This window comes from Panicum hallii, chromosome 3, assembly GCF_002211085.1.
Source record: "Panicum hallii strain FIL2 chromosome 3, PHallii_v3.1, whole genome shotgun sequence".
In the NCBI taxonomy this organism is placed as follows: domain Eukaryota; kingdom Viridiplantae; phylum Streptophyta; class Magnoliopsida; order Poales; family Poaceae; genus Panicum; species Panicum hallii.
In genome coordinates this window covers 7,449,633-7,476,664 of record NC_038044.1, presented here as the reverse complement: position 1 = coordinate 7,476,664, position 27,032 = coordinate 7,449,633, and the positions used below count along the sequence as shown (strand labels likewise).

Genomic DNA, 27,032 nt, shown 5'->3' with positions numbered 1-27,032 from the left:
TCATCTTAAAAACAAGTTAATATCAAAAGGCCCCTCAAGGTCATCATTGATGGGTCACTTTCCTTTTGCACCAAGGGATTTTCTTATGAAAAAGTGCCACTCAAAGTTTGATATATGTCTTTTTGCCAACAAATATGTTTATGGTGGAATTTTTTATTGTCGCCGAAAGTAACGCATTTGGAAATTTTTGTGTAATATCCTATTTCTTTTGTTGGATCCAAACGGTAAGCTTTGGCCACCAAATCATGCCATTCAAAATGGCATAGTGATATCCGAATTTCAAATCAGAAACCCAACGGGACTACGGATATATGGAAAACCTCACGGCCTGATTTCCTTCCAAGACGATCCCGCGAACCCACCCGAGCCGGCCGGTTTCTTCCCTGGGAAACTCGAAGGGTTTGGTTTTTTCTTTTCCTTTCCGTCCCTATCCCCGCGCGCGCTCCCCGCTCCCCCAACTCCCTCCCTCTTTTCCCGCCGCCACGATCCGCCCCGCGCGCCGCCGGCGAACTCGCGGACAGGAAATCAGGCATTTTTCCCCACTGGCGCCCCCTCCCGAGAGGCACCGCACTCATCCTCCTCTTCCTCTTCCCCGCCCTCTACTGTTTCCGGACGGATTGTTCTAGGAGACGGCTTCGTTCCAAGATTTCCCTTTTCTCGGATTTGTGCGCGGCGTGGTGGTGCCGTACGGCTCCAACCCAATCCGACCAAGTTCGATTGGGTTCTTCTCCCTCAGCGCGCAAGGTATCAATCTTGCCGAGGTGCTGGCGCGGGTCATCGTCCGAATATTCTGGGGATCCGGTCGAATCCGCATCCCCTATACTAGGCCCGCCCCTGCCACCTGCTATGATGGGCGGCAAGGCCGGTAATGGCTGCGGCGGGGACACCGAAGTCCTGGACGGCGGGACGCCTCCGTTAGGTGACCGCGACTTGTTTGTTCATTGCTTCTGTTTGTTCCACAAGTTGGCGCCAAGGTGCTGATTTGCTTACTGGATGTGCCTTGTGGTTAGGTTCTCCGACGAGTGACAGCGACAGCGATGCGACGCAGAGCGGGGAAGATAATGGTGGTGCTCTGTATGATGAAACGCAGCCTGTGGACGAGGCTGAGACCCAGCTAGTAGACGGGGTGGAGGAGGAGGAGGAGGAGGAGGAGGAGGAGGACAAAGAGGATGTGGCTTGCGATTGGGCCGAGACGCAGTTGGTGGAGAGTGGCGAGGAGGATGGCAGTGATGACAGTGACCAAGTGAAGACACAGCTGGAGGTGGAAAATGGGGAAGAGGGCGATGATGACAGTGGTGCGGAGGATATTGCCCGCAATTGCACTAGGACCCAGTTGTATGAAGAATGTGAGGTGGATGGAGTGAACAATGGTGTTGGTAGCATGGTTGAGACCCAGTTGGTTGAGGAATCTGAGGAGGACGAGGAGGATGGAGTAAATGGCGGTGATGAACTGGGTGTCGATGAGTGGGGCAAGACCCAGTTGGTTGAAGACTCTGATGAAGAGATAGGTGATGATGAGTTGAGCGACAGCACTCAAGTTCTGAGTGACAATGAGAGCTTGTCTGGTGATGAGAGGGACGTGAAGTCAGGAATGGATAAAAGGGATGTGGCGTCAGGAATAGAAAGAAATATTGAAGGGTTCAATGGAGGGGTTGAGAAGCTTGGTGACAACACGAATTTAGTAGAATCTGATGCTTCAACAGATGAGGAGGGTGACACAAGTTCAGGTTAGTTACCAGCTACTGAGTATGCTACTATTCCTATCTTTGTCACACAACTTAACGATGTATCTGTTTTAAGTGTAACAGTTCATTGCGATAATTCTATAAAATTTACAATGTGATGCTTACAGAAAGCACCCTGTAGTTTTTATCAGTCTTCCACTGAGAGATGTGTGAAGTATCGAGTGATCCAGCAGTCTATAGACCGTTTGTCTGTCTCTTTTTTTAAAATCAGAACTTGTCTATCATAGTTTTATCAGATAATAGGAATGTGCTTAGTTGGACACTGGCAATAACAATATGTAGTCCCTTATGTCTTAGAGGTAGAGGTGCTTTTGTTGAGATTGTTATTACATTTTGGCTGCTTCTTTCTGTTTTCCCTGATGGTAATTGAGCTTTACATATTCACTGTGGGGGCAATTTTATTTACCAATGCTTTATGTTTTACTCAAAGGCAAGTAATGGGAAACAATATTCTGTATCTCCAGTTTTAACATCATGAAGAATTGCACACAATTCATATTTTATAACTACCCTTGTTTCTATAAAAATGCTTTGTTTCCTAGACTTTGGCTTTTACTATAACTTAAATAAATTTTGTTTTCTGATGTCATCATATCTTCAACATCTAGGTCGCACTCGGATGAAATTGCCTTCTGTTCGCGTTGCGCCTGTACGAACATGTGGAATTTCTGGAGCTCGGGACACAATGTCTGTGACTGGTATGCAGCAAGGGAAACAAAAGGTCTCATCAACAGCAATACATCCCCAGCCGAAAATTGTAGATGAATCTACTTCGTGTGGCGCCTCCTTTGGTGGGATTGATAATGACTCCCATGGTTATGTACAGAACCATGATAAAGATGGAACTAAAAGCAGAGATAAGTGCTCAACAGCAAAAAAGCTTTTTGCTGACATGACAGCTGAAGATGGTGAAAGCAACAGGAAACGTTTTGCTGGATTAAGCTATATTGGATCACAGGAGCCTGGTGATCTGTCGCAGGCAAATGCTTTTGATGTTGTGGATAGGTTGATTTCAATTAATGGTGGATTATCATCTCAAGAAACAACCCCAAATAAATTGGAAATAGCAAAGCCACGTGTTTCAAGTAAGAGAGGGACTTTAATGTTGGCTGAGAAGGTTGACCTTGGTAGACGTTCCAATGGGAAGGCAGAAATATTTGAGTGGGTGGATAGCCGTGAAGATGACGGAGGAGGTGATTTTTTCAGTAAAAACAAAGACATATTGCTGCAGAAACCAGCTGGTCGAGGAAAACAAAAGAGCCATTCTACCAGGGCAAAGAATTCCTCCACCAAAAATTCATGGAGAGAAAATAAAATAGGTGAATCAAAGAACAAAATAAGTTCCAAACTACCTGGGAGGTTTGGAAATCTTCCTTTGTCAGATTCAAGACTACTCAAAAATGATGTGAAGAGCAAGCCTGGAAACAGGACTAAGAAGAACCTTTTCAAGGACCTGGATGATCTAGCAAATGCCAAATCTTTGGAAGAAGAACAGGAAAAGGATAATGTAGCTGAGCATGATATTGGCCCAGATACTCAAATGGCTGTTGAAGCTATGGAAGCACTGGTACAATGTTCACCTGCTAAAGGCCAACCTCTGTTGGATAGAAATACAATAGCTGAGAAGTCTAGAATATCTAGAAGTCACTCAAAGAATGGTTGTCCTCAAAAGAGAACTAGCAGCATCCAGGAAGGTGTCACAACACGGTCCAAAAGAAGAAAAGAAACTGTGCTCGACAAGCTTCAGAAAGAAGAGATGCAAAAAAATTCAGAACGTATAGTGAAAACGAAACATAAGCAGACAAAGTCTACACCAGGGAAGAGCAAAGTTTCAAAGAAATTTATCGATGAAAATAAGTACCATGGTACACCTGTTGCTCACCGCACTAGACATTGTGGTAGGAATGACCCTTCTGAATTTACCGAGTTATTATGTTCTAATAAGCACTTGAGGAGAGGCAAGAAACTGACAGGTGACAGCTCCACTGTTGGGGAAGTGCAATTTAACCATATTACGAAGAATCCCGAGAAACCGTTGATTAGTGAGAGAACAACTGAATGTGATTCGAGTCATTTTGAAAAAGAAAGCACAAAGCATACTTGTGCAAATGACGATCAGGACCTTCAGCGATCTAGAGATGGAAGAACACAATGTATCAGTGTAAATAATGTTCAAAACCTTGTAGCACCCCGAGTTGAGCAAGCAACTGATGTTCCATGCAGAGATCCCCCATCGCATCCCAAACAGCGAAGAACACCTACAGAAATGGTACAGTCAAAGTCTACAACTGCCGCAGATCATGAAATACTCCCAGAAGTGGCAAGACCATCCAAGAAAAGGCGGATTTTTGTAAGAAGCGTTTCTGATCTACTAAAGTATGCAAAGAGGGAACCTTCCAATGGAAGATCAGCTTCTATGCTGTCCAGTATTATAGAGAAGTCATTAGCTGCTTCTCCTATACTTAATTCTTCTTTAAGACATGATGGGAAAAGTTCTGATCTCAATAGCTCAGCACAGAGACTGAAGGAATCCTCACGTGTAGATGATACAAGCAAAACACCAAAAAGCAATGCTCAAGTTCAGAATAGTGTCATGAATACGCCTTCAAAAGTTGTTAAGGAACTGTCACCCACTTTCAGTCCTGTGAACCCATCAAAAGGTTCAAATGGAAGCTTGTCAAAATCTTCTGTTGCGAGAGAATTACTGAAGCTGGATCCTGAAAATGCACTATCAAACCAGCAGAGAAGAGATTCCAGAAGAAGGAAGGATATGGCTACTGTCAGTATTTTATTCAGCCATCATTTGGATGATGATGTGATGAAGCGTCAGAAGAAGGTACACAATATTTCTATTTACATTCTGCTAGTAATCACTTTGAGTGAGGTATACTCATGACGATCTATGCTGTAGATCTTGGCACGCTTGGGAGTTTGTGAAGCATTTTCCATGGCAGACGCAACACACTTTGTGGCAGATAGCTTTTACCGCACAAGGAATATGCTAGAAGCAATAACTCTTGGCAAGCCTGTAGTTACATCAATGTGGCTTGAGAATTGTGGACAAGCAGGCTGTTTTATTGATGAGAGGAAGTATATTCTGAGGGATGCCAAAAAAGAAAAGGAGTTAGGTTTCAGTATGCCTATATCACTGGCCTCAGCTTGCAATCATCCTCTTCTGCTGGTATAGCTGATTTTGTAATCCTGGTTTTGTGATCCTATTTCATCTCTGCATGTCCTAGATCAAAAAAATTGTTTTTTAACTGAAAAATCATTTGTGCAGGGAAAAAGAGTCTTTGTAACATTGAATGTGAAACCAAGTCAAGTAGTGGTGACTAGCTTGGTTAAAGCATCATCGGGACAGGTTAGCTATGTTTTATTTCCCAAAATACTTTAAACTTTTTTGTGTGTTTAAATTACATGTTGTTGGATTATTTATAAGCTAGGATATATAATATTCATTTTTGTAGGCAACAGTAAGGATGGGGGAAAGACATTTTTTTAATTTTAATAGAAAATATAGAGGTCCTATCCATCTCTGTATTAGGCACTCTGATACAAAAGGTGATGTCTAACCGGATACTTGAATAGTGAAACTGAACTATTGATTTTGCGTGACACATCAATCAACTAATTTCTCCAAAGCTTTACATTCATATCATATATGTGGAATGTATAAAATAGTCTTTCTTTTAGAAAATTCTTTACAGCATATGTTTATAGAATACAAATATGCAACAGCAACCTTTGTCAGTTGTTTTTCTTTTTTTTCCCCATTGTTTCATATCTTAGTTTTTTTTCAGCACTGTACTGTTTAAATGTCTCCTTCATGATGTATTAAGTGGACAATATGGAAAGGGTTAATACTTTACCTAATTTTCCTTCTTAATGAAAAAAAGACACGCAGCTCTCTTGCGATCGAAAAAAAACCATTCCATGTTAATACTTTGTAAAGGGACAAATTTATGCAATCCTCCATCCATGCATTTGAAGCTTGAACCCAGTTGGGATGTGAAAGCTTGTATTATGCCCTTAGCAGACCTATATGCTGTTCTCAAATGTGACACATTAAATGGGATTTTGTCACAATGATTACTGTCCAGCGCAGCATGCATAACTTTTATTTTTATTTTACAGCCACTAGAGAGGGTAGGACGATCTATAATGAAGGAAAAGGAAGTACCTGATGACCTACTGGTTATCTCATGTGAAGAAGACTACGAAACTTGCACACCGCTGCTTGAGAAAGGTCAGAATCACTTACACCATACTTTGCATACTATTTCCGTCTGAGAATCTGGACAGTCAGCTAACGTACATGAGTACCCTAGGTGCCATCATTTTCAGTACGGAGCTTCTACTAAATGGTATAGTCATCCAGAAGCTGGAGTACGAAAGGTGAACAAACCTAAGCTTTTTAAACCATTGAAACAGGCATTCTCTCCATTACTTTTCCTCCATAGATTAACATTCTTATGGTGATGTTTGCACAGGCACCGCCTCTTCACGGACCGAGTCAAACAGACCCGCTCGTCGAGGTGGTTGAAAGACACAGTCCAAGACCGGTTTGTACCTGTACCCAAGCGTCCCTGTAGCTGAGGAGAAGATGGGCGGTGCAGATGTTTTTTTCAACTAAATTATGCTCCTGCTTACCCAGCCTCTCCGTCTCAAGACCAGTGTAAATGTATGTTAGGATAAAGAATGCTTGCTCATCCCCTAGCCTCTCCAGCTCAAGACCACTGTAAATGTACCGCAAACGCATATGCCCATGCGCATGCAGGCCTGGTGTTCTGTTCTGCTCGTCTGTAAATTTGTAATGTAGGTGTTCATATGTTGTAGCCCTTTTTTTTCCGGCGCTTCTGGCCATCTGTTTATCTGACGCTAAAGTGCTAACCTGCTATGAAATTGTGTTAAAGGCCGAATGCTGTTTGATGAAATATACATATTTTCACATGTATTGAGTGGTGGAATGGCGCCATGTCTTGACTGTTGGTGGAAGTCCCTTGCCGGCGACGAATGGGTTGCACCATCTGCTGTGCATGTTCTTTATGAGGATCTATAAAGCAGTATTTGCTTAATTTACCAGAGCACAGTTGATCTAGATGATTTGTCATTCACACTCCGTGTGTATTTTGCAGATCTTGATCTAGAAGGAAAACAACAAGATGACTGGCAGGATGACACTTGTAGGTAGTTTATGTAATACTAGTAATAAGGAGACCAGGATGCTACTGTTTCGCTGGTTCTGGCCTAGATGAAGGGTTTCAGTTTCAGGGCTGTTCGTCAGAGTTAATTTATGGCAACTTTGTTTTTGATGACCCGTTTTTTGCTGCCGCCATGAGCACTCGTTGATGACGGTTTCAGGGGCTGTTGGTCAATGCAGCTTATTTTGGAATTCGGATGAACTGGTTATTTTTCATCGTTGCACCCTCTTTATCCTTGTGCTTTAGGATCAGCTAGAAATGCCGGCGCGGGCGTTGCCGCGCCAAGTTTTGATTGAGCCAGCGTACTGTATTTTTTTTCCTAATGGAACTCTTTCGTTTAATAAACCTTTTTTCTCTTGCTTTCTCCCCACTGTTTTCCGTTGGAGCGTCTTAATGAATTCCGATAAGAACAAATATCAAATCATATCCCATAACAGACCTGCTGTATTATAAAAAGACGAGATGTAAGTGGCAAGTATGGCAAAGAGAAGCATGGTTACTATACAGTACAATGTTTAATTTTGCCAATCTAATGAATGAATGCGCAAAAGAGCATTTAAGAATATGCTCTTTTTTAATAATGCAAGTAGAAACAGATGCACACAAAGTATTGACCTTTAAAGCATCCGGTTTCAGCTTTCAAATTCTCTATTTGCAACATTCCTCTTTGATTTTCTTTCAATCCGCAAACAAAAAATTGTTGTTGGAAACTAAGTATGATGAAAAGAACAGAACTTGAGTTGGCACAATCAGGTCACCATGTCTTGTTATCCAGATCAGAGTTCTTTACCTGTAGAATGGAATGCCGCAATGTCTTTGTAACTCCAGTAAGCCCTTAATAGGGAGAAAGACAGAGGTACAAAAATTGCATTGTCAGAATAGGAGAACACATGCTGCTACATAGAAGAAAATATTGTCAGGTTTCTGAACTGAATTGGTCTTTCTTTCCACACAATCATAAGGATCGTGACTGTTACACTTCATTACAAAAATACCTAGTGTAAAATATGTGATGTGATGCAAGGCTATTATAAAGTGGCTTCTATAGGAAACAAGCATATGATAAATGTAGAATTTGGACATAAATATTATAACCTGTAAGGCCAGCCGAAGCACAGCAGCTTATCTACTTGGATCGGAAGCCCAGCAACACCATTTGACATTCAAGGCATGCACAGAATTGCAACTATATGAGGCATTACTATAAATACTATTTGTTACTGTTGGAAGGTACCGGCCGGTATTATTTTTGTTTGGTCATCGCTGACCGTTGATTTGATATGTGAATTAAAAAATAAATTAATGTCAATTTAAGTACCGCTCACACAGATTTGATACATTTTCTAGGTACCTCTTATATCTTAACCGTTGATTTTACCACGATGAACGGCTATCATTTATTCCAACCATAGTAAAATTTCTCTTTTTGTTTAATATCTTTCTGCAAGTCACAACATAATACATTATTGAAATTCTTTTTCATTTTGTTGAGACAGACAATTTAATTGCACTCTAGAATATTTTTTCTGCAAGTGACAAAAGTTAGACATTATTTGAAGTTCTTTTACATTGTTCCATTGGGCAAAACAATTTAATTGTAGTCTTGTTTAGTTTAATAGTCGCAGCTTGATGTCAACATTCTCTTGGAGATTAATTTTATTAGATGCATTTCTTCTAATCTCAATGTTCAGAAGTTTAATGATTGCGCAAATTACTCTCATCAAGGGCATTCTATATCAAATTTCGTCATCAAGGAAACTTTTCAGATTGACTGATCTCGTGATTCTTTGAAATATGGAAGCAGTTCTAATCGACAAGTTTACACATAAGAACAGAATATGAATTCTACTGATTTGTCTTTCTTTTAGTGCAAACTACAACACGGAAGGGAAATGGATAGGAAGAAATAAGAAGATAAAGATTTCCTATAGCATGAGAAAAGCACACAATTCGTCGCTCTCTAGGCAAAGGCAATTGAATGCGAGCATGCGCATGGCCTGCTTGTAATTGCAGGGGTATCGCTGCTGCTGCCAACACCCGCGTGCATGGAGACCGCACCTGCGATCCTTACAGCCCCTGATGTACCTCGCAACACTTTGCTATCTAGGAGGTAGAGCACATCGACCGTGACTCTGTGAGGGCCATCAATTGCGAGGTCAACGAGTGAGGACGCCACGCCGGACGCATCGCGACGCGGGTTCCTCCAGCATCTTGCAGAACTTGTTGAGGGCCGTTCTTGCCTTGTGGCGCTCCTGCAGGCCGCCGTAGGCTGTGATGGTGGCCGAGGGTTGCGTTCGGAATTCTGGACAGTGGTGTTGCAGCCGTAGGGATGAAGCTCGGAAGTCCGTTGAGCCATCCCGAAAGCTCGGGAAACTGTAGAGATCGAAGCTCGGGATCGACCATGGCAATGGATGGCTGGGATTGAATTTGCCAGAGATCCGACGGAACTAGTTTCTGGACAACGTGGCCCAATCACCATTGAAAAAGTTCACCGGATTTAGATCTTTAGAGATTAGTAGGCATGACTACTGACTATATATTAAGTAGGTGTTGGTAAGTGACGATTGCAACATGTGTCGAGAGATAAAAATCGCTCTGGTAAACTGATCTAATTGTGAGCTACATTGTGAATCTATAGATAAAATCTGTTTTCCCCCTTTCTGTAGATAAAGTCAGTAAAAATAATTTATAATCGGCGCGTAAATATCCGTAGTGGGGATATTTAATTATTTGCCATCCTTACAAATAGTACCTGCTCATTTGTCGTCCTTATTTTAGCTTCTACATTCTTGTTATCCCTCTACAATCCAAGCTAATAAATTGCTAATTTTGCCTACGTGACGAGCCAAGTCACCAGACCAGCATGGAAGGAGCACACGAAAAGACCCCTTTGCCCCTACCTTTCTTCTAGCTCTAGCTCTCTGTTTCTTCTCACCTCCGCTTCCTTCTCTCCGACGGCCCTTGCTAGTCACGAGCACCTCCTAGACCGAGAGCGCGCGACGCAGGGAGGGTGTCGTCTGCCGCCCGGCCAGCCAGTCTCCTGGCTAGCTCTAGCTAGCTTCTCCGCGTTGATTTCGCGCACGCACGGAACACACGAAGGCACACTTCCTTCTCTAATTTGCTTTCAAGCGCATCCATTGAATGTGAGTTGCGCCGTAGGTGGCTGGCGGCGTGCGGCTTGGCTCGGCAATGGCGTCCGCAGAGGCGCAGCAGCGCTCCTACGCGTGCGCGGTGGGGAAGGAGGCAATTGAAGGTGAAGAGGGGCTTCTCACCGCGGCAGGGAGGGGCGGTATGGGCCGTAGGGCGGCCAAGCAGGTCAGGACGACCGCGGAGGTGGCCAAGGGGGCGGCGTCCTTGGGCGAGGCGTCGGCGGACCCAAAGAGCCCAGCCTCATCCGCGGCCTCCTTGGCAACGCCGGCCGCGGCGCGGCGGCGGATCCCTAGGCGAGCGTTGCGGCAGGCTAGCGCGGCGGCGAGCAGGGAGAGAGGCGGCCGCGCACACGCTCGAGTGCGCCGAGCACGCCGCGGGGAGGGCGCCGAGCTTGAGCTCGCCATGAGCCTCCACGTCGCCGTCGCCATCCACTGCAGCCTGGCCCGGGACGCCGACGTGATCCCTGTCCTCGAACGCGCCGTCGCCTGCTACGGCAAAGGACTCGAGATCCTGATGCCATGCTCGGCGACCACGATCCCCGCGTCGCCGAGACCTGCACGTGATCTCGGCTAGCAGGGACACCAGACACGGAGTTGCTGCCCGTGGTGGTGGCTGGTAGCGCGCGGGCGGGCGGGCATGCTCAGGCGACGGCCATGGGCGGAGGAGAGCACGCCCTTGAAGGCCTCACGCACGGACCGGGTGTCGGCGCAACTCTCGTGTCCAGCACAACTTGGTGACAGAGATGGCAGCCAACGGGTGCGACTCGGTGGCAGATGACGCGGGTGGAAGAAGATGGGTAGGATCCACTAGTCAATAGAAGGAGATAGAGCATGAGGATAAAGTAGGGGTAGGGAAGTCCTTTCGCGTTCTTCTTCCATACTGTCTATCTAACTTGGTACGCCACGTCAGTAAAATTGATAAATAATTAGCTTCGCATCTATATGGATGGTAAAAATATAGAAACTAAAATAAAGATATAGCAAATGAGCATATGACATCCTTACGTAAGGATGATAAATAATTAAATATTTCTAGAGATACTTAATTATTCCTATCGACATGTAACTAGCCAATCTGTACTTGGGCCATAATCTCCACTTGGGCCGTAAAACTCAAGTCTGCTATGACCTAGGAGTTACGGCCCACTCTGTCCCAACCGTCCAAGTCACAATCCGACGGTGGATGGTCGCTCGAAGGGAAGAGCAGCCTAAACCCTTCTTCCTTTCGTGTACCCCCTCCAGCAGCGCCACCACCACCTCCTCCGCACCGTCGTCGCCATGGCTCTCCTCAAGAACTCCCTCCTGCTCCAGGGTCTCTCCTCTCCCTCGCATTTCCTTCGGGGATCTCTTCGTACCCGGTGTCCCAAGATCTCTGGACTAACCTCTGGGTACTGGCGGTGCAGGGCGGCTGCGCCATGCGGCGGCGGCGTCGTTCGCGGCGCGGCGTGGCGCGGCGACGTCCACGGAGGAGTACCAGCGCCGGAACTACGCCGAGAACGCCTCCGAGTACAACACGGTCATAGGGTCTCTCATCGCCCAGCGCAGGCAAGGAAATGTTGGTTTTCGGTTCTTGGCATTCAAGTTGCGCGCCAAATGTTCGACGCATTGCCGAGCAGGGGAATTTTCCTTGAGATGATTTGGTTTAGTTTCTGTTGTTGCGTTGATGATGTGCCGTGGATGCGACCATGCGCTTGCTGATCCAATTGTTTACTGTAACTGTGCGTGTTGTTGGATTGATGGCCATGTGAAAATTGTGTGCCCTGTTCTGCAGCTGCAGACCTGTGTATCGTTTCACGCATGGATATATTCTCAATGTTGGCTTGGGAAACCTTCTTTTTTGGTGGCGTAGCCATCCTTGCACCGTGTCAGTGAACCTGGTCACCTGGTCAGCTATACAGCCATGATTCCCCTCTACAGAAAAAGAAAAGGGTCGCCACAGTTACCCCCAAATGGCTTAAGCACTATATGATTTCAGGTTCTAGTACACATGTTTGCATTATCAAGTTGTGAGAAAACAGGGGGCCTGCTTGTTAGCTTCTATATTTCTTGATTTAATTGTGCAGCTGCACTATTTCGATATCATAGATCTCCATGCCTGTTTGGACAGTCTCCTGGATTTTGTACATCCTGAGGAAAAATATGCAATTGCCTTATATCCCTGATATTGTTTACAAGTATTTTCAGTTAGAATATAAAGTAATCCTATTCAGTTCTTAGCCCTTCAGGCTTCAGGTTATTTGTAGCTTCTAAGATATTAATTTGCATGCCTGCCATTTTCTTATACTCCCTCCGTCTAAAAAAAATGCAACTCTCGCTTCCCGAGGAGTCAAACAATTTCAAATTTGACCGAATTTATACAAAATAGTATTAATATTTATGTTACAAAACAAGTATCACTAGATTAATCATGTAATATATTTTCATACTAAATCTGTTTGGAGACACAAATGTTAGTAATTTTTTTGTATAAATTTGGTCAAACTTAGAATTGTTTGACTCCTCGGAAAATGAGAGTTGTATTCTTTTTGGGACGGAGGGAGTAGTTGGTTTCAGATAGCTTTAAGCAAACTACTTTATGTACTATGGTTGTCATTTTTCTGTGTGCCTATGCCTATCTTGACTTTCTGTTTTGGTAGGATGACACCTTGCTAGAAACCTCTGTTTACTAAGCACGTATATTTTTGAAGTCTAACAATTGCACTCAATGTTTTAGGCCCTATCTTCTGCGTGATGCTTATGATGACATGATGCTTGACTGCGTCCAGCCTGTGCGGGACACATTCCACTCACTCATAGTCGGTACCATGAAAGGCAGCCGACTACAAGATGCGCTCTACTTCCGTGATCAGATGAAAGAAATGGGCTTGCAGCCTGATGTTAGACCACTGATTTCTTTGAATTTATTCTATATCTCTCTGAGGTTCCTTTTTGCCTTTTTGGAGATTATTGTCTGATGTTCTTCAGAAAAACAGGTTAACATTTACAACTTCTTGATCTCCACTTGTGGAAAATGCAAGAACCCAGATGCAGCAATCATGGTTGGTTAATTTCTGTGTACCTGAATGCTAACTGAGTTTATTTCATTATGGTACCTTATACTTGGACTGCCTGTCTTTTGTTCTTTATGCTCATGGATGCTCCTGTTTTTTCTACATGTACAAAGCTTTTAGAAGAAATGAAGGCACATGGCGTTAAGTTGAAAGGAGAAACCTACATTTGTCTGTTGAATGCACTTGCAGCAACAGGGCGAACTGATCAAGTGTAAGGCACCCTGCTTTGCAGTATTTATTTGCTCAAACTGTTGGAAATTGGAATGCTGCAACAGTTGACAATGAAATATGGTATCACTTGTTCCTGCAGTTTGTGGCTGTTGACCACACTTAGCACAATGACTTGAAGTATATTACCAAATCAAATACAAACTAGCAAAACATGTTAACCAAGGCATAACATACATGAGTTGTGCTTATTCTTTGTGTTCTGTTTTGTAAAGGTTCATCCAAACTGCTAGCTGCTATAGCCTATAGGTGAGTATACAAGGAGTTGCATTATTTCTTTGAGCAAAAAAATATTATAGCATCATACAGTTAGCTATCAATTGAGAATATAAGATACTGGTTTCACAGATTTGAAGGCTTACGGTAATGCAACTTGCTGATACTTTCATGCTGATACATCCAGGTTGGAGTCTTTAGACTCTAGGGTGCATTGTTGCCGGGTAGGATTGTCAGTTGTATTATTCTGAAGATGTTTTCAGAAGACATTTATTCTATCAGTGCCTAGGTTATCTCTTTAGCATGCGGCATCCCCTCCCCCGTGAAGAAGACGTAGGCTTCATATCATTTTGCATTAATGAGAAGAAGGTTTTAGAATACAAGCCCCACCCAACCACATGCACTGTTCTTAGCTGTACATACATACTACTAAAAAATAGAAAGCATGTGGTAGTTTTGCTTAAGAGATTACATTGCGATTAATAAGAGCTTTTTTTTTGGAAAAGTTTACCCTCAGCTGTCTACTCCTTCCAATTTACCTGTTTACTTGCTTGCATGAGAAACCAATAACAATAGTTTGTTTTGATAGTTATGCAATAGTTAGTGATATGAGTGCTGCTGGTCTTGGATTAAACAAGTACTGTTATGCTGGACTGATAACTGCATTCAAGAACAAGACACCAACCACCGAGGAGACTATGACAAAGGTACATCATACTTGACACATGTGTAAGCTTGTATTTAACCTAATCTTAGTGTGCTGTAACTTAGTTCTCTTTCGAGCAGATTCTTGACTTTGTTGAGCAGTCAAAAGGTTGGAAATATGTTGAAAGAGTATCAAAGGACAATGCTGAGAATGTAATGATGAATGTGTCAGAGGAAGAGTTGTACAATCTACCAACAGCAGAATATGTAAATAGACGAGGAGGATTTGTCCTTAAGCAGTTCACAGTTTATCATGTTGCTATCCATGCTTGTGCTGAACTACGGAGCAAAGAGGTATGCTATTTTGCCTTTGCATTACCTTTTCACATAATAAATATTTTGTTACTACACGTTGCAACAACAACAACAACAACTTAGCCTTTTGTCCCAAGCAAGTTGGGGTAGGCTAGAGATGAAACCCACAGAAAACAAGAATAAGAAACACAAAAAGCGCACAAGCCAAAGGAAGAGTTAGGGGTTAAACAAAAAGTAACAAAGGTCACAGTTCAGGTACGTTAATTGCTAATCTCCAAGCGCTCCTATCCATAGCTAATTTCTTAGCGATATTCCACTCCTTAAGGTCTCTCTTGACCGTCTCGTCCCAAGTTAGTCTAGGTCTACCTCTACCTCTCTTTACATTATCGCCCCGCTTTAAAACTCCACTACGCACCGGCGCCTCGGGAAGCCTCCGTTGTACATGTCCAAACCATCTCAACCGATGTTGAATCAACTTCTCCTCGATAGGTGCCACCCCGACCCTATCTCGAATCTCTTCTTTCCGGACTCTATCCCTTCTTGTATGCCCGCAGAACCAACGCAGCATACGCATCTCTGCTACACTCAGTTGCTGGACATGTCGCCTTTTTGTAGGCCAACATTCAGCACCGCATAGCATCGCCGAGCGAATCGCCGCCCTATAGAACTTACCTTTTAGCCTCTGTGGCACCTTCTTGTCATAGAGGACGCCAGAAGCCTGCCGCCACTTCAACCAACCGGCTGAAATTCTATGCCTAACATCTTCATCAATGTCTCCATCTTTCTGAAGCATTGATCCTAGATACCGAAAAGTATCCTTCTTGGCCACCACTTGACCTTCGAGGCTAACGTCCCCATCCTCATGCCTAGTCGGGCTAAAGTCGCACATCATATACTCGGTCTTGGTCCTACTCAGTCTGAACCCCCTCGACTCTAACGTGTGTCTCCACAGCTCTAACTTCATATTAACCCCTGCCCTACTCTCGTCAACTAGCACCACATCATCAGCAAAGAGCATATACCAAGGTAGTGAGGTTACTACACGTTGGCCATGCCTAATTGACATGATCATAACTTTGTTACCTATACTACACCTAGTATGTCTTCGGAGTCACCAAGGTAGTGAGGTTAGCTTCTCTGAAATTTTATTTACTTGAAAATCTTGCAGACACTTGAAGCACTTCTTGAAATGTTCAATAAAGATAATAGAGATGGATCTACTTATGATGCCTTTATGGTGATGCAAGCTATGAGGTAGTATTCTATATTTTACTGTTTTCTTGAAGCATGCTGAACAGTATTATCTGATGATATGTGTATTGCATGGTTGTTAGGAACTTTACTGGTATGCATATGCTCAGTTTATAAGTATGTACGAGTGAGATCTTATTATTGTAAATAATAATGATCACCATTATACTGCAAGAGATGATCTGAATTAGCTTTAAGTGACTATTGTTTGGCATGCAAATTCTGGATCTATAATCCCTGTGCCTTCCTTTTGTCCTATTATCACGCTTTCTCACTTTTGATTCTATTTGTTAATTTTGTGTGCCTAAATTGAAAAAGGTGTTATCTGCGTTGTGGAGATATTGATTCTGCTATTAAGATGTTTGAAGAATATACAAGTTCAAGATTCTCAGCTGCAGAGTTGTATGTGGTGAGTTACACTAAGTGATAACAAATCTGTGCATTAAGGAATTTAAAAAACTTACCCAGACTTGTCATCTGTCAATTTATGAAAATTTGTGAAGTTATTTATAGAAGCCAGATGCACAAAACTGGAGATCTTTTTCTCTCTGAATAGTATATTTGTATGATTGAGCTGATTAGCTACTTGGAGTTATAACAAAATAACCACTTCTGTCAATTCGAAGTCTGTGAATCTTATTTCGCATGCAAATTCTGCATGTGATTGTTTGAACTCTATGCATCAAATGGCATGCAGACACTTGCTGAGGGAGCTATGATTGGGCACACTCCAAGAGGAATGCAAGTTGCTCAAGAAACCCTAGTAATTTTCTTTTCTTTTGGAATTTCAGTTTCATTCTATAGTTTGGCTGGCTTCAATATATTCAAATTTTGCATGAATGATATTTTTCAGGAGAAAATGGTTTCAAGAAATTTCTTCTTGAATCCGAGGATGGGAAGTGATCTCCTAATCGCAGCTGCCGGTGAGAAGGTAATCACCACCAACCACTGCCCTTTGAGTACCAAACATAAATACATGAATTATTTGAATACTAGTGTCACCGTTTTGAAATGAGCGCAAACCGGAAATTGCTTAACAGAAATAGTCAAGTGACTGAAGTTAAACTTTATAAATTTATTCAGACTGGTGGATATACGACTGCGAATTATGTCTGGGATTACCTGCAAAGCTGTAATATCACTCCATCACTTCCTGCTGTTGAAGCATACCACAAGGGTTTGAAGGTAAGCTTCAGCGTTTCAAACTTGTGGCTCAGTAGTCAGTACACCTTCACCTTGGATGCATCTATGTATCCTCTTACATTCATACAGATTAGAAACTGTTAGAACATTGAAATCATTTCACTAACTTGTCTGCTATCTCTAGTAAGCATCACAGCACATTGGTGTAAAGTCTTGAGAATAAAAACTTGACTGGTGTGTCTGGTTCATGATTCTAACTCTGTTCGTAATTCCTTGTTTTTCAAATTCAGGAACGAGAAATTCCTGCTGACGATCCACGGCTTCTCAACGTTACCCGTGTTTTGGACAACCTGAATGTCCGATTTGGTCCAAGAAGAAACATTCAGTAACACACAAACAATGCTCATGTCCTTGAGTCGATGCAAGAAGGAATTTGTCTTTGCAAGACATCTGGATGCAAAGTAATGTTTACACTCCATAAAACCAAAGAACTCTATTAGGATGACTCAAAGAAAGACCGTGAACCATCAGGCATATGAAGGGAACAGCAGGTGGAAGCGGATGATCAGAAATAGAAGTAGGTTATTTTCAGGATTTGTCAAGCCATTTTTCACCTGCCAAGCCTAAACTCGAATTCTTGGAGTTTTGATTTGAACTTCAATCTACCCATGTTGCCTACCGTTATCTGAAGACCATTTATCGAAGTTTGTGATGTAGAGAGTTTGTAGCGTGACAGATTGCTTCGCTATTTTGATGGATGATTTATTATTAGGATCTTTCCCTAGATGAGTTAAGTAATCTTTTCTGAATCTGTGAGTCTTATTTTGGCGGAGCTAAGCTGCAGGCCATTCTTTTGGCACTTCCACTCCATGTACTTCTGTTCAATAAAGGTAACTTTCTTTTCCTACATGGATGCTATTTTTCATGTTTGAAAAGATGTGATGTGGAATGTTCAGGGCACCTGTTGATTGCGTAAATCATTAGGTAACGTCTTGACAGACGACTATTGGATGAAGGCGATCCCTCTAATGTGGAGTGTTTAGAGATTTTTTTTCGGGGTAACGCAGGAATTTGACTTGAAATAGTTGTTAACCACGAGCGAGGTGAGGAGATTTCGCACCGCAGTTGAAATAGTTACGCTGGTGTCTATTGGGTCGCTAGAACGGACTGGCCCTGTTGTGTATTTCAAACCCATTTTCGGTGGAGACGAACAGGCCGGCCCAAGGTGCTCAAAATCCAAGAGGTTTTTTCAAAAAGGGATTTAAAAAAACTAAAATTCAAAAAAGGGGTGCCAGTTGCGAAAATTTAGAGAAATGGGTGCCTCCCGCCCGCTGAACGGGCGGGACGCTTTGGGCCCCGGACATCCCGCCCGCCCAGCGGGCGGGATGTCCCCCGAGGGCCTCTTCGCAAACAATTTCTTTGCGAAGAGGTCCCTGGGAGGGCATCCCGCCCAACCAAAGGGCAGGATGTTGTGCTGAGGGGCATCCCGCCCATTGGTAGGGCGGGAGATCACCCCACAGGCTATATAAGCCGCAACCTGCCCCAAAAATGCCATTTTATCCAGCAAAAATCAGAAAAAAGAGAAAGAGAGGAGAGGAAGAGAGAAGAAGAAGCGGCGAAGCCCTGTCCACACGTCGATTTTGAGGTATATTCTCATTCTAGCCATATAAGTACTTGAAAATAACTATAATTTAGGAAATATTTCTTAGAATAGTTATGTTTTGAATAGTTTTTAGTATTTTCATTTGTTTTTAGTATAATTTATAATCTGAATAGTTTAGAATATGTAAAATATAATCTGAGAGTCGCTGAAATTTAGGATCGTCGTTCGTTGTGTATTAATATGTAGTATAACTAGTTTATTAATGATTGACAGATATGTCTTCCGAGAAGGGTATTTTCAGTATATATTACGGAGAAAAAAATGTGATTTATGGGCCGAATGGGGTAGATTTAAGTGAATTCAACTGTGCGGTCAGAGGAATTACCAGACCGCACGAGAGGACATTTGAATCCCTATGCAACTGGTTAATGAGGGGATTAAGCATTAATCAGGAGACACACACTGTGAGTGTTCAATGCGTCATAAATCGTACCACTCACGCTTTGATCTGGGAGCTTATGCCACTTGCAAGCAACGAGGACTGGTTAACTTATCTGCAAAATGCAAGTCATTGGCAGTGGCCACTGGTACTCCTTGTCAGTGTGCACCAAAACCCTTTGATAAACATTGAAGCTGCTCCGGGGGATGAAAATATTGATGAAGAAGTTGAGGAGTTAAACATTGAGGCAGGTGGCACCGCAGCACCTCAATGCGTGGCTGATGAGGGGGAGAACATACCCTTTATTGTTGAACAGCTGCAAGACGAAGAACGTGAATTGGATGAAGCAATGAATGCCGATTCGTCTGATGATGACGATGATGTGCCTCAAGATTGGGTAAGCAGCGACTTCAGTCATCTTGTCGTAGATGACGGATGTAGCTGGCCTTCGGATTGCAGGGAGAATGAAATTATCCAGGGTGCAAGGTACCACTCAATTGAAGAGGTGAAGGAAGCTGTTAAGTGCTGGTCTCTCTCTCTTATGCGAGAGTTTAAGACAGTCGAGTGCAAATCTCGTAAGTACGATGTGGTATGTGTGAAGTATGGCTGTCCATGGCGGGTGCATGCCTACAAGGGTAAATGGAAAGATTATTGGGAATGCTCCATTGTCACTCAGCACACTTGTCATTTGCCTAGGGTGCAGAAGAGCCATCGCAACCTCACGTCGCAATACATCGCAAATGAGATGTACGGGACGATAGTAGAGAACTTGTCATATAAACCAAAGTCTATTATCAGGTACATTCAGGAAAAGTACAAGTATACCATCTCATACAGCAAGGCGTGGAGTGCAAAACAAAAGGTGTTGGAGATGAGGTTTGGTACGTTCGAGGCTGCATATGATAATGTTCCTCGAATGCTGGCCGTTCTATGTCAGAGAAATTCTGAAAGCTACTATGACCTGAAAACTCTAGACAGAGGAGAAGGTCCGCCCCACACATTGCAGCGGGTCTTTTTCAGCTTGGATCCATGCATTAACGCATTCCATCACTGCCGGCCTATCCTGTGCATCGACGGGACCTTTCTCACAGGAAAGTATAGATTGCAAATGCTGACAGCTATTGGAGTGGATGGAAACAATCAATTGTTGCCTATTGCTTTTGCTTTTGTTGAGAGTGAGAATACAGACAGTTGGTACTGGTTTCTGGAACGGGTTAAGCTTGCAGTCGTTCGGGATAGGGAAGATGTCTGCCTGATTCATAATCGTCACGCCGGCATACTGAGAGCAATTCTAGATTTGCAGCAGGGGTGTGTGGAGACTGGAGAGCCGCCCAAGTGGCGTGATATTCGCAGTAGGTGGTGCATGAGGCATATCGGTGCAAACTTTTTCAGGCAATTCAAGAACAAGCACCTTATGGATATGTTCAAGAGGCTATGCAAGGAAACGAATCAGCAAAAATTTAACAAGCAGTGGCAGAAACTTGATGAACTGACCGGGAAGAAAAGAGCCGAGAACGCATCAAAAAACATAATTGCATAGGATGAAGCAGAGGCTTTGTGCCCTTTGCCAATAGATACTGCACGTACTCGCAGAAGGTCTGGGTCAGCGGTGAAAAAATTTTCTGAATGGATTGAGAATGAATCTAAGGAGAAGTGGGCGTTACTTTATGATACCGATGGTGCAAGGTACGGTATAATGACCACCAACTTCGCCGAAGTTTACAATTGGGTGCTGCGAGGTGTTCGTGGGCTTCCACTGGTTGCAATTGTTGAATTCATTGTCCGCGGGTGTACCGATTACTTTCGGGAGCAGTTCACTAAAAATCAGGTATTCATGCGAAATCCAGACAGAAATTTTGGATTCAAGGTAACAGAATATATGACTAAGAAGACAGAAAGCGCCCGGCTACACCATGTACGGCAATGTGGAACACAGGAGCTCAAGTTTGAGGTATCTCCTAAAGACAGGGCGCGACATGGCATGAGACGTCAAACTCCTGTAAAGGAGTGCATTCTCAAGTTTGATGGAACTTGTTGTTGCTCATGCATGAGGCTCAAGTTGCTGCACTTACCTTGTTCTCATGTAATGGCTGCTTGTGCGGATATTGGACATCCTGTCGATATATATGTTTCACATTACTTCAGAAAGGAGACAATTGCAAGCACCTGGCAGTATGAGATCTATGGGTTCCGTTTGGTTGGATCGTTCACTGAGACAGCGAATCCTGTTATATATATTCCAGACCCAAGTTCATCACGGGTTAAGTGAGGGCGCCGTCAATCACGGCGTATTCGTAATGATATGGATGAGTCAGAGCTCCGTCCGAGGATACAACGCTGCAGTGCATGTAATCAGATTGGACACACGTATAAACGTTGTCCAACCAATGATGCTGGCTCCAGTTGTGCTGAAGCTAGCCCTACAGGTGATGCTACAGATGGAAGACCTCCGGTTGCATCAAGAAGTGGGAGACGTCGCCGATCGAGTGCTAGTACGTCATCAGGCATCATTTAGTTGTAATTTTATTTAAACGTTGTTTGCTCATATGTAATATTTGCTGCGTTGAGATTCTATCAGACCTGGATACGTATTTGTAATATTTGCCGCATTGACTGAAGACACAATATTTGGATTCATGTATTTGTAATATTTGTAATGTTCATTATCATATTATTTTATTTTTAATGGCTTCATGTATTGTACTATCGTAATATTTAGATTCTACGTTGCAAACGTTATCGTTTAACTATCTTCGTACGAGTTTTAGATACCGTAATCTTCTTCGTAAAATTGAATTAAAATTTTATATGCATACATAAGAGTATGGTGAATAAATCTTATATTTGAAAAAATTCTGAATTTCAAATAGTTTCTGAAACAAAAAATCTAAGAAAAAATATAACAAAAATGGACCAGGAGCATCCCGCCCACTGGCCGGGCGGTAGGCATCTCGCCCTGTGGCCGGGCGGGAGGCATCCCGCCTACTGGCCGGGCGGGAGGCCTGCTTCAGGGACCTCTTCGCGAATAAAAAAAGTTTTCTTATTCGCGAAGAGGTCTCTGGAAATTTTTTTGAGCCTCCCGCCCTATGGTTGGGCGGGAGGCTCCTTTCCGCCCGTTCAGCGGGCGGGAGGCACCCATTTCTCTAAATTTCTCCAACTGGCACCCCTTTTTTGAATTTTTTTTTAATCCCCTTTTTAGAAAAAATTCGTATGCTCAACCCATTTTCGGCCTTGTTTGGCAAATGGGGGAAAACTCAATTCTAGAGATCCAGCGACTCAAAGAAGGAAAAGATGAACAAGTGGTAGGTCGTCAAATAGTTCCAATTTAAAATGAAACTTTTAAAACAGTTCTACCATCAAGAAGCAGCTTGTTTTTCCATTATAGGTTGGGACTTTTGTATGGGTGCTTGATGATGAAGTGCATTTGAACTCGTCGAAAGAGATCCTCCTTTGTTAAGGGTGTGTTTGGTTCAGTTGTAGATTTCTGAAAATCTAATTTCTGGAATCAGCTGTGGGAAAGCTGCTATGAGAAAGCTGCTGTGAGTTGACAGCTGTGGGAAAGCTGAAAGCTGTTTGGCTGAAACAACTGTCAGCTGTGGATTTCTGTAAGAAATGTCCGTTATGCCCCTGAGATCCCATAAGGCTCTTATATGCTAATTAATCGTATGGACATGTAGATGACCGGTTTGGAAAGGAACTATTCATGTTTGTTAATATTTGACATATATAATAATTTATACAAAATATATATCCACGTTATAAAAATAATTGAACAATTTCTTTTTTTTCTTTCATTTTTCTCTGTATTTCTTTCCTCTTTTTTTCTTTCTATTTTTCCTTTATTCTTTCTTTTTTCCCCTTTTCCCTTCTCCTTTTTCCCGTTCCTTATCTCTTTCTCCTCAGTTTTTCGTTACCAGCACGGGGGGCGGGCGGCGGGGGCGGCGGGAGGCGCGTCGGGGGCGGGGGGCGGCGGCGGGCGCGGCGGCGGGCGGTGGCGTGGGGCGCTGCAGAGAGCGCGGCGGCAGGGGCGCGTCGGGGGGCGCGGCGGGGCCGGCCCGGGGGCGGCAGGCAGCGTCGGGGGCGCGGCGGCGGGCGGTGGCGTGGGGCGCGGCAGGGAGCGCGGCGGCGGGGGCACGTCGGGGTCGTGGTGGGCGGGCGCGGCAGCGGGCGGCGGCGGGGGGCGCGGCAGGGGGCGGCGGCAGGGGGCGCGGCGGGCGGGCGTCGGTATGGAGCGGAATCGGTGAAATCTGGTGTCTCACCCGTTTCCAAAGTGACCTGCGGGAATCGGGTGATTTTTCGGAATCGATTCGTCCGATGGAGGCCTTTGGTTGGGATACTAGATTTTTGGACGCGAATCTGGCTCCCGAAGCCGAACCAAAGGGACCCTTAATATGCTTATGGAGAGCTCCATCGCACGGCCCCAGCAACAGGCTGCTTCGGCGCTGGGAAAGCATGGGCCGGATTCTGGGATGCCTCCTGCATGGGATCTGCCACCGCTGACACTTGAGCGTCGTCTTTCTGCACTACTTAAAAAACAATTTATAATAACATCCCGAATTCTTCTAGGACGGACCAAAATATCACCCGTGAGTACGGATACTGTAGCAACTGAGCCGTCCTTGTAAATCTATTTGCAGGGACGGCTCACCCCCTCAGCCGCCTCTACAAATGGGCGCCATTTTCAGGGGCGGCAGGGGGTGAGCCGCCCTTAACAATGCCATTTGTAGGTGCGGCTCAGGGGTGAGCTGCCCCTACAATTGGATTTACACGGGCGGCTCACCCCCAGTTTCCGATCGCCTGAGGCGTTTCTTCTCGAACCCAAAGGATGCTGAACTGATGCGATGGTAGAATTCAGATAAGCGTACGAAGGGTGAGGGAAAGCTCCGATATCCAGCTGATGCTCGGCAATAGAAGGAATTCGATGAGAAGTACTATCTGAAATTTGAGAATGACTTGTGAAATGTTCGGTTCGCGTTGAGTACGGATGGAATGAATCCCTTTGGTGAAGGAAGTAGCACCCACAGCACATGACCAGTGATACTAACGATGTACAACCTGCCTATATGGTTGTGCCAGAAGAGGAAGTATCTTTTGCTATCCATCCTTATACAGGGCCCTAAGCATCCTAGCATCGATATAGATATTTTTCTTGAGCCTCTGATGCAAGATATGAAAACTTTATGGAAGAAGGGTAGCAATATCTTTGATGGTTGTGCACGGCAATCCTTTAATCTTAGAGCCATTATATTCATCACCATCCATGATTACCAGGCATTGTTTATCCTGTCAGGACAGATCAAAGGTAGAACAGGATGCACGGTGTACGTGGATGTCATCATATCGTCTTTTCTTGAAAGTTCTCGAAAGGTAGTTTACCTTGGGTACAAACGCTTCTTGGTGGAAGGATACAGGTACCGAAGTAAGAAGTTCTATAATCTTTTTGATGGCAGGCCTGAATTACATTCTGCTCCAGTACAACGAGATAGGCACTATGTTTTCAATATGGTTCGGACCATCCAGGTCATTTGTGGGAAGAAAAAGGAAGATGGAAGAAGAGAAAGAGAGATAAGGCACCCATCAATGGCGTACCATTCAAGAAGCAGTCCATCTTCTACAAGTACTTGCCATATTGGGCGGATCTTGAGGTCCACCATGCAATCGATGGTATGCACCTAAAGAAGAATGTGTTTGGTAACACAATTGGGCTCCTCCCGGAGACATCAGCCAAAACAAAGGATATCTTGAAGTCGCGTCAGGACTTGATAGCTATGAAGATAAGATAAGATCTTCACCCTATGGATAAAGGGAATGGCCGATATGAACTTCCCCAACTAGCTACAACTTGACACATGATGAGAAGAAGGCAATGTGCGAGAGCTTAAGAGGGATCAGAGTCCTGAGTCGTTTGACGTCCAACATAAAGAAACTAGTCTTGATGAAAGATCTGTCACTATACGGCTATAACTGTCATGATTCTCATGTGTCGCTGACGGTGTTCCTCCCGATTGCAATCAGAGCGATCAAGCCAGAATATGTAAAGATGGTAATCAGTCAGTTGTGTTACTTCTTCAATAGGATTTCGCAAAAGGTGATCAACGAAGATGAGTTGCAGGATGTCCAAGAATTCATTGGGGAGACTATGGTGCAGCTCGAGATGTGCTTCCCTCCAGGGTTTTTTATATAACCAAACACCTAATGATTCACATGTTCGATCAGATACGGGCACTTGGTCCACTTTACCTACACGAAATGTGGACGTATGAGCGTTTTATATCCATCCTCAATCGGTACATGCTGAATCGTACTCATCCTGAGGAATCCATGATAGAGTCTTGCCTATTCCAGTCTTGCCTAGGTTACCTAAATGATAACGTGTTCCTTGGTTTGTCTATTGCATAATTTTTGGCGAGGTTGAAAGGTCTGAGAACATTTGGGAGGAAAATCTTCATCGACAAAGATTTCAAAGGTGTGCAACAAGTCCATCACAGCATCTTGCAGCACCTCACGATAACGACTCCTTTAGTCAATGAACATTTGAGCATGATTTGTGCAGAAAGTAATAGCCGCTCAGATGATTGAATCATGAGAGAGCACAAACGTCGGCTGACTGCATGGTTAAAGGACCTGGATCTACCTCATGGGAAGACCGTGGAGGAGCAAACGATCAAAAGATTGGCAGCTGGTCCATCTAGCCAGGTTACAACATGGCAAGAGTATGATATTAATGGATATCTATTCTATACTGCCGCCAAGGATAAGAAGATCGTGTCTCAGAATAGTGGTGTTCGTATTGAGGCCTTAGACGAGAGAACGGGGCAGAGTATAGCATATTTGGGTGTCATATATGATATATAGGACCAAGTGTAAGAGCTGACATGGTTTGACTGCGTTAAGTATTTTTAGTTGATCAAGTTTTATTTAGCAAGCATTAACTAAGTGTAAGTATATACCAACCCTTAATTAAATAAAAGAGACAAGTAACAACATTGTAAATAAAGAACATCAATTTATATCATGTTTAAGTTCAATTATCATACGAGGGTCCAAGCCACTCTAAACCGTGAGCACGGCGGATATATCAGTTTTCACTCTGCAGAGGTTGTACACTTTACCCACAACTCGTGTTTCCCTTGATGCTCGGGTTTGCAAGGCCCTTAAACACTTCTGAGGCGAGTGACAGGAATTCACTAGAGGCCTTTACAAAGATTCCCTAATTTATGACAATCCACTAAGATTTCAAATTAAACCGATCATAACCCTCCATAATGAGGAAGTGTCTTAGCCAAGAACCACATATCATAAAGCCTCGAGAGGACCGAGCTATACCCCGACGATGCAACCCCTCTTGCCGTTTCGGTAAGATTATTATAAACTAAAGTTTCTAATTAATTAGCCAAGACCAGAGCCATATAGTATTGTGGTTGCACTATTTTCCTAGGTGGTTCTCCATATTCCAATTAATACAATAATCTTGATTAATACCATAAAGATATTTCAAAACATGAGTAAAACCAGTGTAGCGTGATTTCCAGATTATCCAACCAAAGTCTAAATAAAAGTAACTAGCGTAGTTACAACATAAATATAAAAACCCAGCTTTAAGTAAGGAAGTTCAAAACAATCTAGCCACATCCTTAGTTTGGGATCCATCGACACATGCATGCATATAAAGTAAATATGTGTATTTAGAAAGTTATTAGGACCGGAATATGATTAAGGACCACTCGCCTTCGTCAAAGTACTGCTGCTGCTCAGAAACATCTTCAGAGCCTTGCGCTTGCGGACCCTCGAACTGCGCACCGTCTATCGTAACACACAAGTACATACAAATAAATAAGTATAATAAATAAGAAACAGTACACCAAATAATATAAACAGAGCAAAACAACGTTATAAATCTACTGTGTACTTCGCAAGGGTCGCGTGAGCGCGAGAATCGATGAAAACGGAGTTAAACGGAGAAGTTATGGCTAAAACATGATTTTAGGGGCTTATTTGTAAAAGATTTAAAACTAGAAGGGCTCTGAACAAAGAAACCGAGGGCTAA

General features: G+C 43.5%; 3 protein-coding genes across 3 annotated transcripts; all 3 read left to right on the top strand.

The window, feature by feature from the left end:
- The first annotated feature begins 437 nt into the window (after positions 1-437).
- On the top strand, positions 438-6,545 carry LOC112887983. The gene is made up of 8 exons (XM_025954290.1): positions 438-919; positions 1,011-1,727; positions 2,354-4,581; positions 4,657-4,926; positions 5,026-5,106; positions 5,880-5,991; positions 6,074-6,140; positions 6,236-6,545. The coding sequence occupies exons 1-8, from the start codon at positions 847-849 to the stop codon at positions 6,339-6,341; spliced, it is 3,654 nt and encodes a 1,217-aa protein (XP_025810075.1). The 5' UTR covers positions 438-846; the 3' UTR covers positions 6,342-6,545.
- A 1,238-nt stretch (positions 6,546-7,783) lies between these two features.
- On the top strand, positions 7,784-10,853 carry LOC112886858 (protein KINESIN LIGHT CHAIN-RELATED 1-like). Its single transcript, XM_025952870.1, has one exon. The coding sequence runs from the start codon at positions 10,136-10,138 to the stop codon at positions 10,667-10,669; it is 534 nt and encodes a 177-aa protein (XP_025808655.1). The 5' UTR covers positions 7,784-10,135; the 3' UTR covers positions 10,670-10,853.
- Positions 10,854-11,198: 345 nt separating this feature from the next.
- On the top strand, positions 11,199-17,794 carry LOC112886896 (pentatricopeptide repeat-containing protein At4g35850, mitochondrial). The gene is made up of 13 exons (XM_025952917.1): positions 11,199-11,407; positions 11,499-11,640; positions 12,809-12,971; positions 13,068-13,133; positions 13,259-13,356; positions 14,179-14,296; positions 14,376-14,588; positions 15,718-15,803; positions 16,119-16,209; positions 16,498-16,563; positions 16,654-16,731; positions 16,884-16,985; positions 17,234-17,794. The coding sequence occupies exons 1-13, from the start codon at positions 11,374-11,376 to the stop codon at positions 17,330-17,332; spliced, it is 1,356 nt and encodes a 451-aa protein (XP_025808702.1). The 5' UTR covers positions 11,199-11,373; the 3' UTR covers positions 17,333-17,794.
- The last annotated feature ends 9,238 nt before the right edge of the window (positions 17,795-27,032 follow it).

What these genes read in the sequence shown, in the direction of transcription:
- LOC112887983 (XM_025954290.1), top strand. Translation starts at nt 847, where the DNA reads ATGATGGGCGGCAAGGCCGGTAATGGCTGCGGCGGGGACACCGAAGTC. An exon ending in CACACCGCTGCTTGAGAAAG is followed by an intron (nt 5,992 to 6,073) that starts GTCAGAATCACT and finishes TGAGTACCCTAG; the next exon opens with GTGCCATCATTTTCAGTACG. An exon ending in CAGAAGCTGGAGTACGAAAG is followed by an intron (nt 6,141 to 6,235) that starts GTGAACAAACCT and finishes ATGTTTGCACAG; the next exon opens with GCACCGCCTCTTCACGGACC.
- LOC112886858 (XM_025952870.1), top strand. Translation starts at nt 10,136, where the DNA reads ATGGCGTCCGCAGAGGCGCAGCAGCGCTCCTACGCGTGCGCGGTGGGG.
- LOC112886896 (XM_025952917.1), top strand. Translation starts at nt 11,374, where the DNA reads ATGGCTCTCCTCAAGAACTCCCTCCTGCTCCAGG. An exon ending in ACAGGGCGAACTGATCAAGT is followed by an intron (nt 13,357 to 14,178) that starts GTAAGGCACCCT and finishes TTGTTTTGATAG; the next exon opens with TTATGCAATAGTTAGTGATA. An exon ending in TCGCAGCTGCCGGTGAGAAG is followed by an intron (nt 16,732 to 16,883) that starts GTAATCACCACC and finishes AAATTTATTCAG; the next exon opens with ACTGGTGGATATACGACTGC.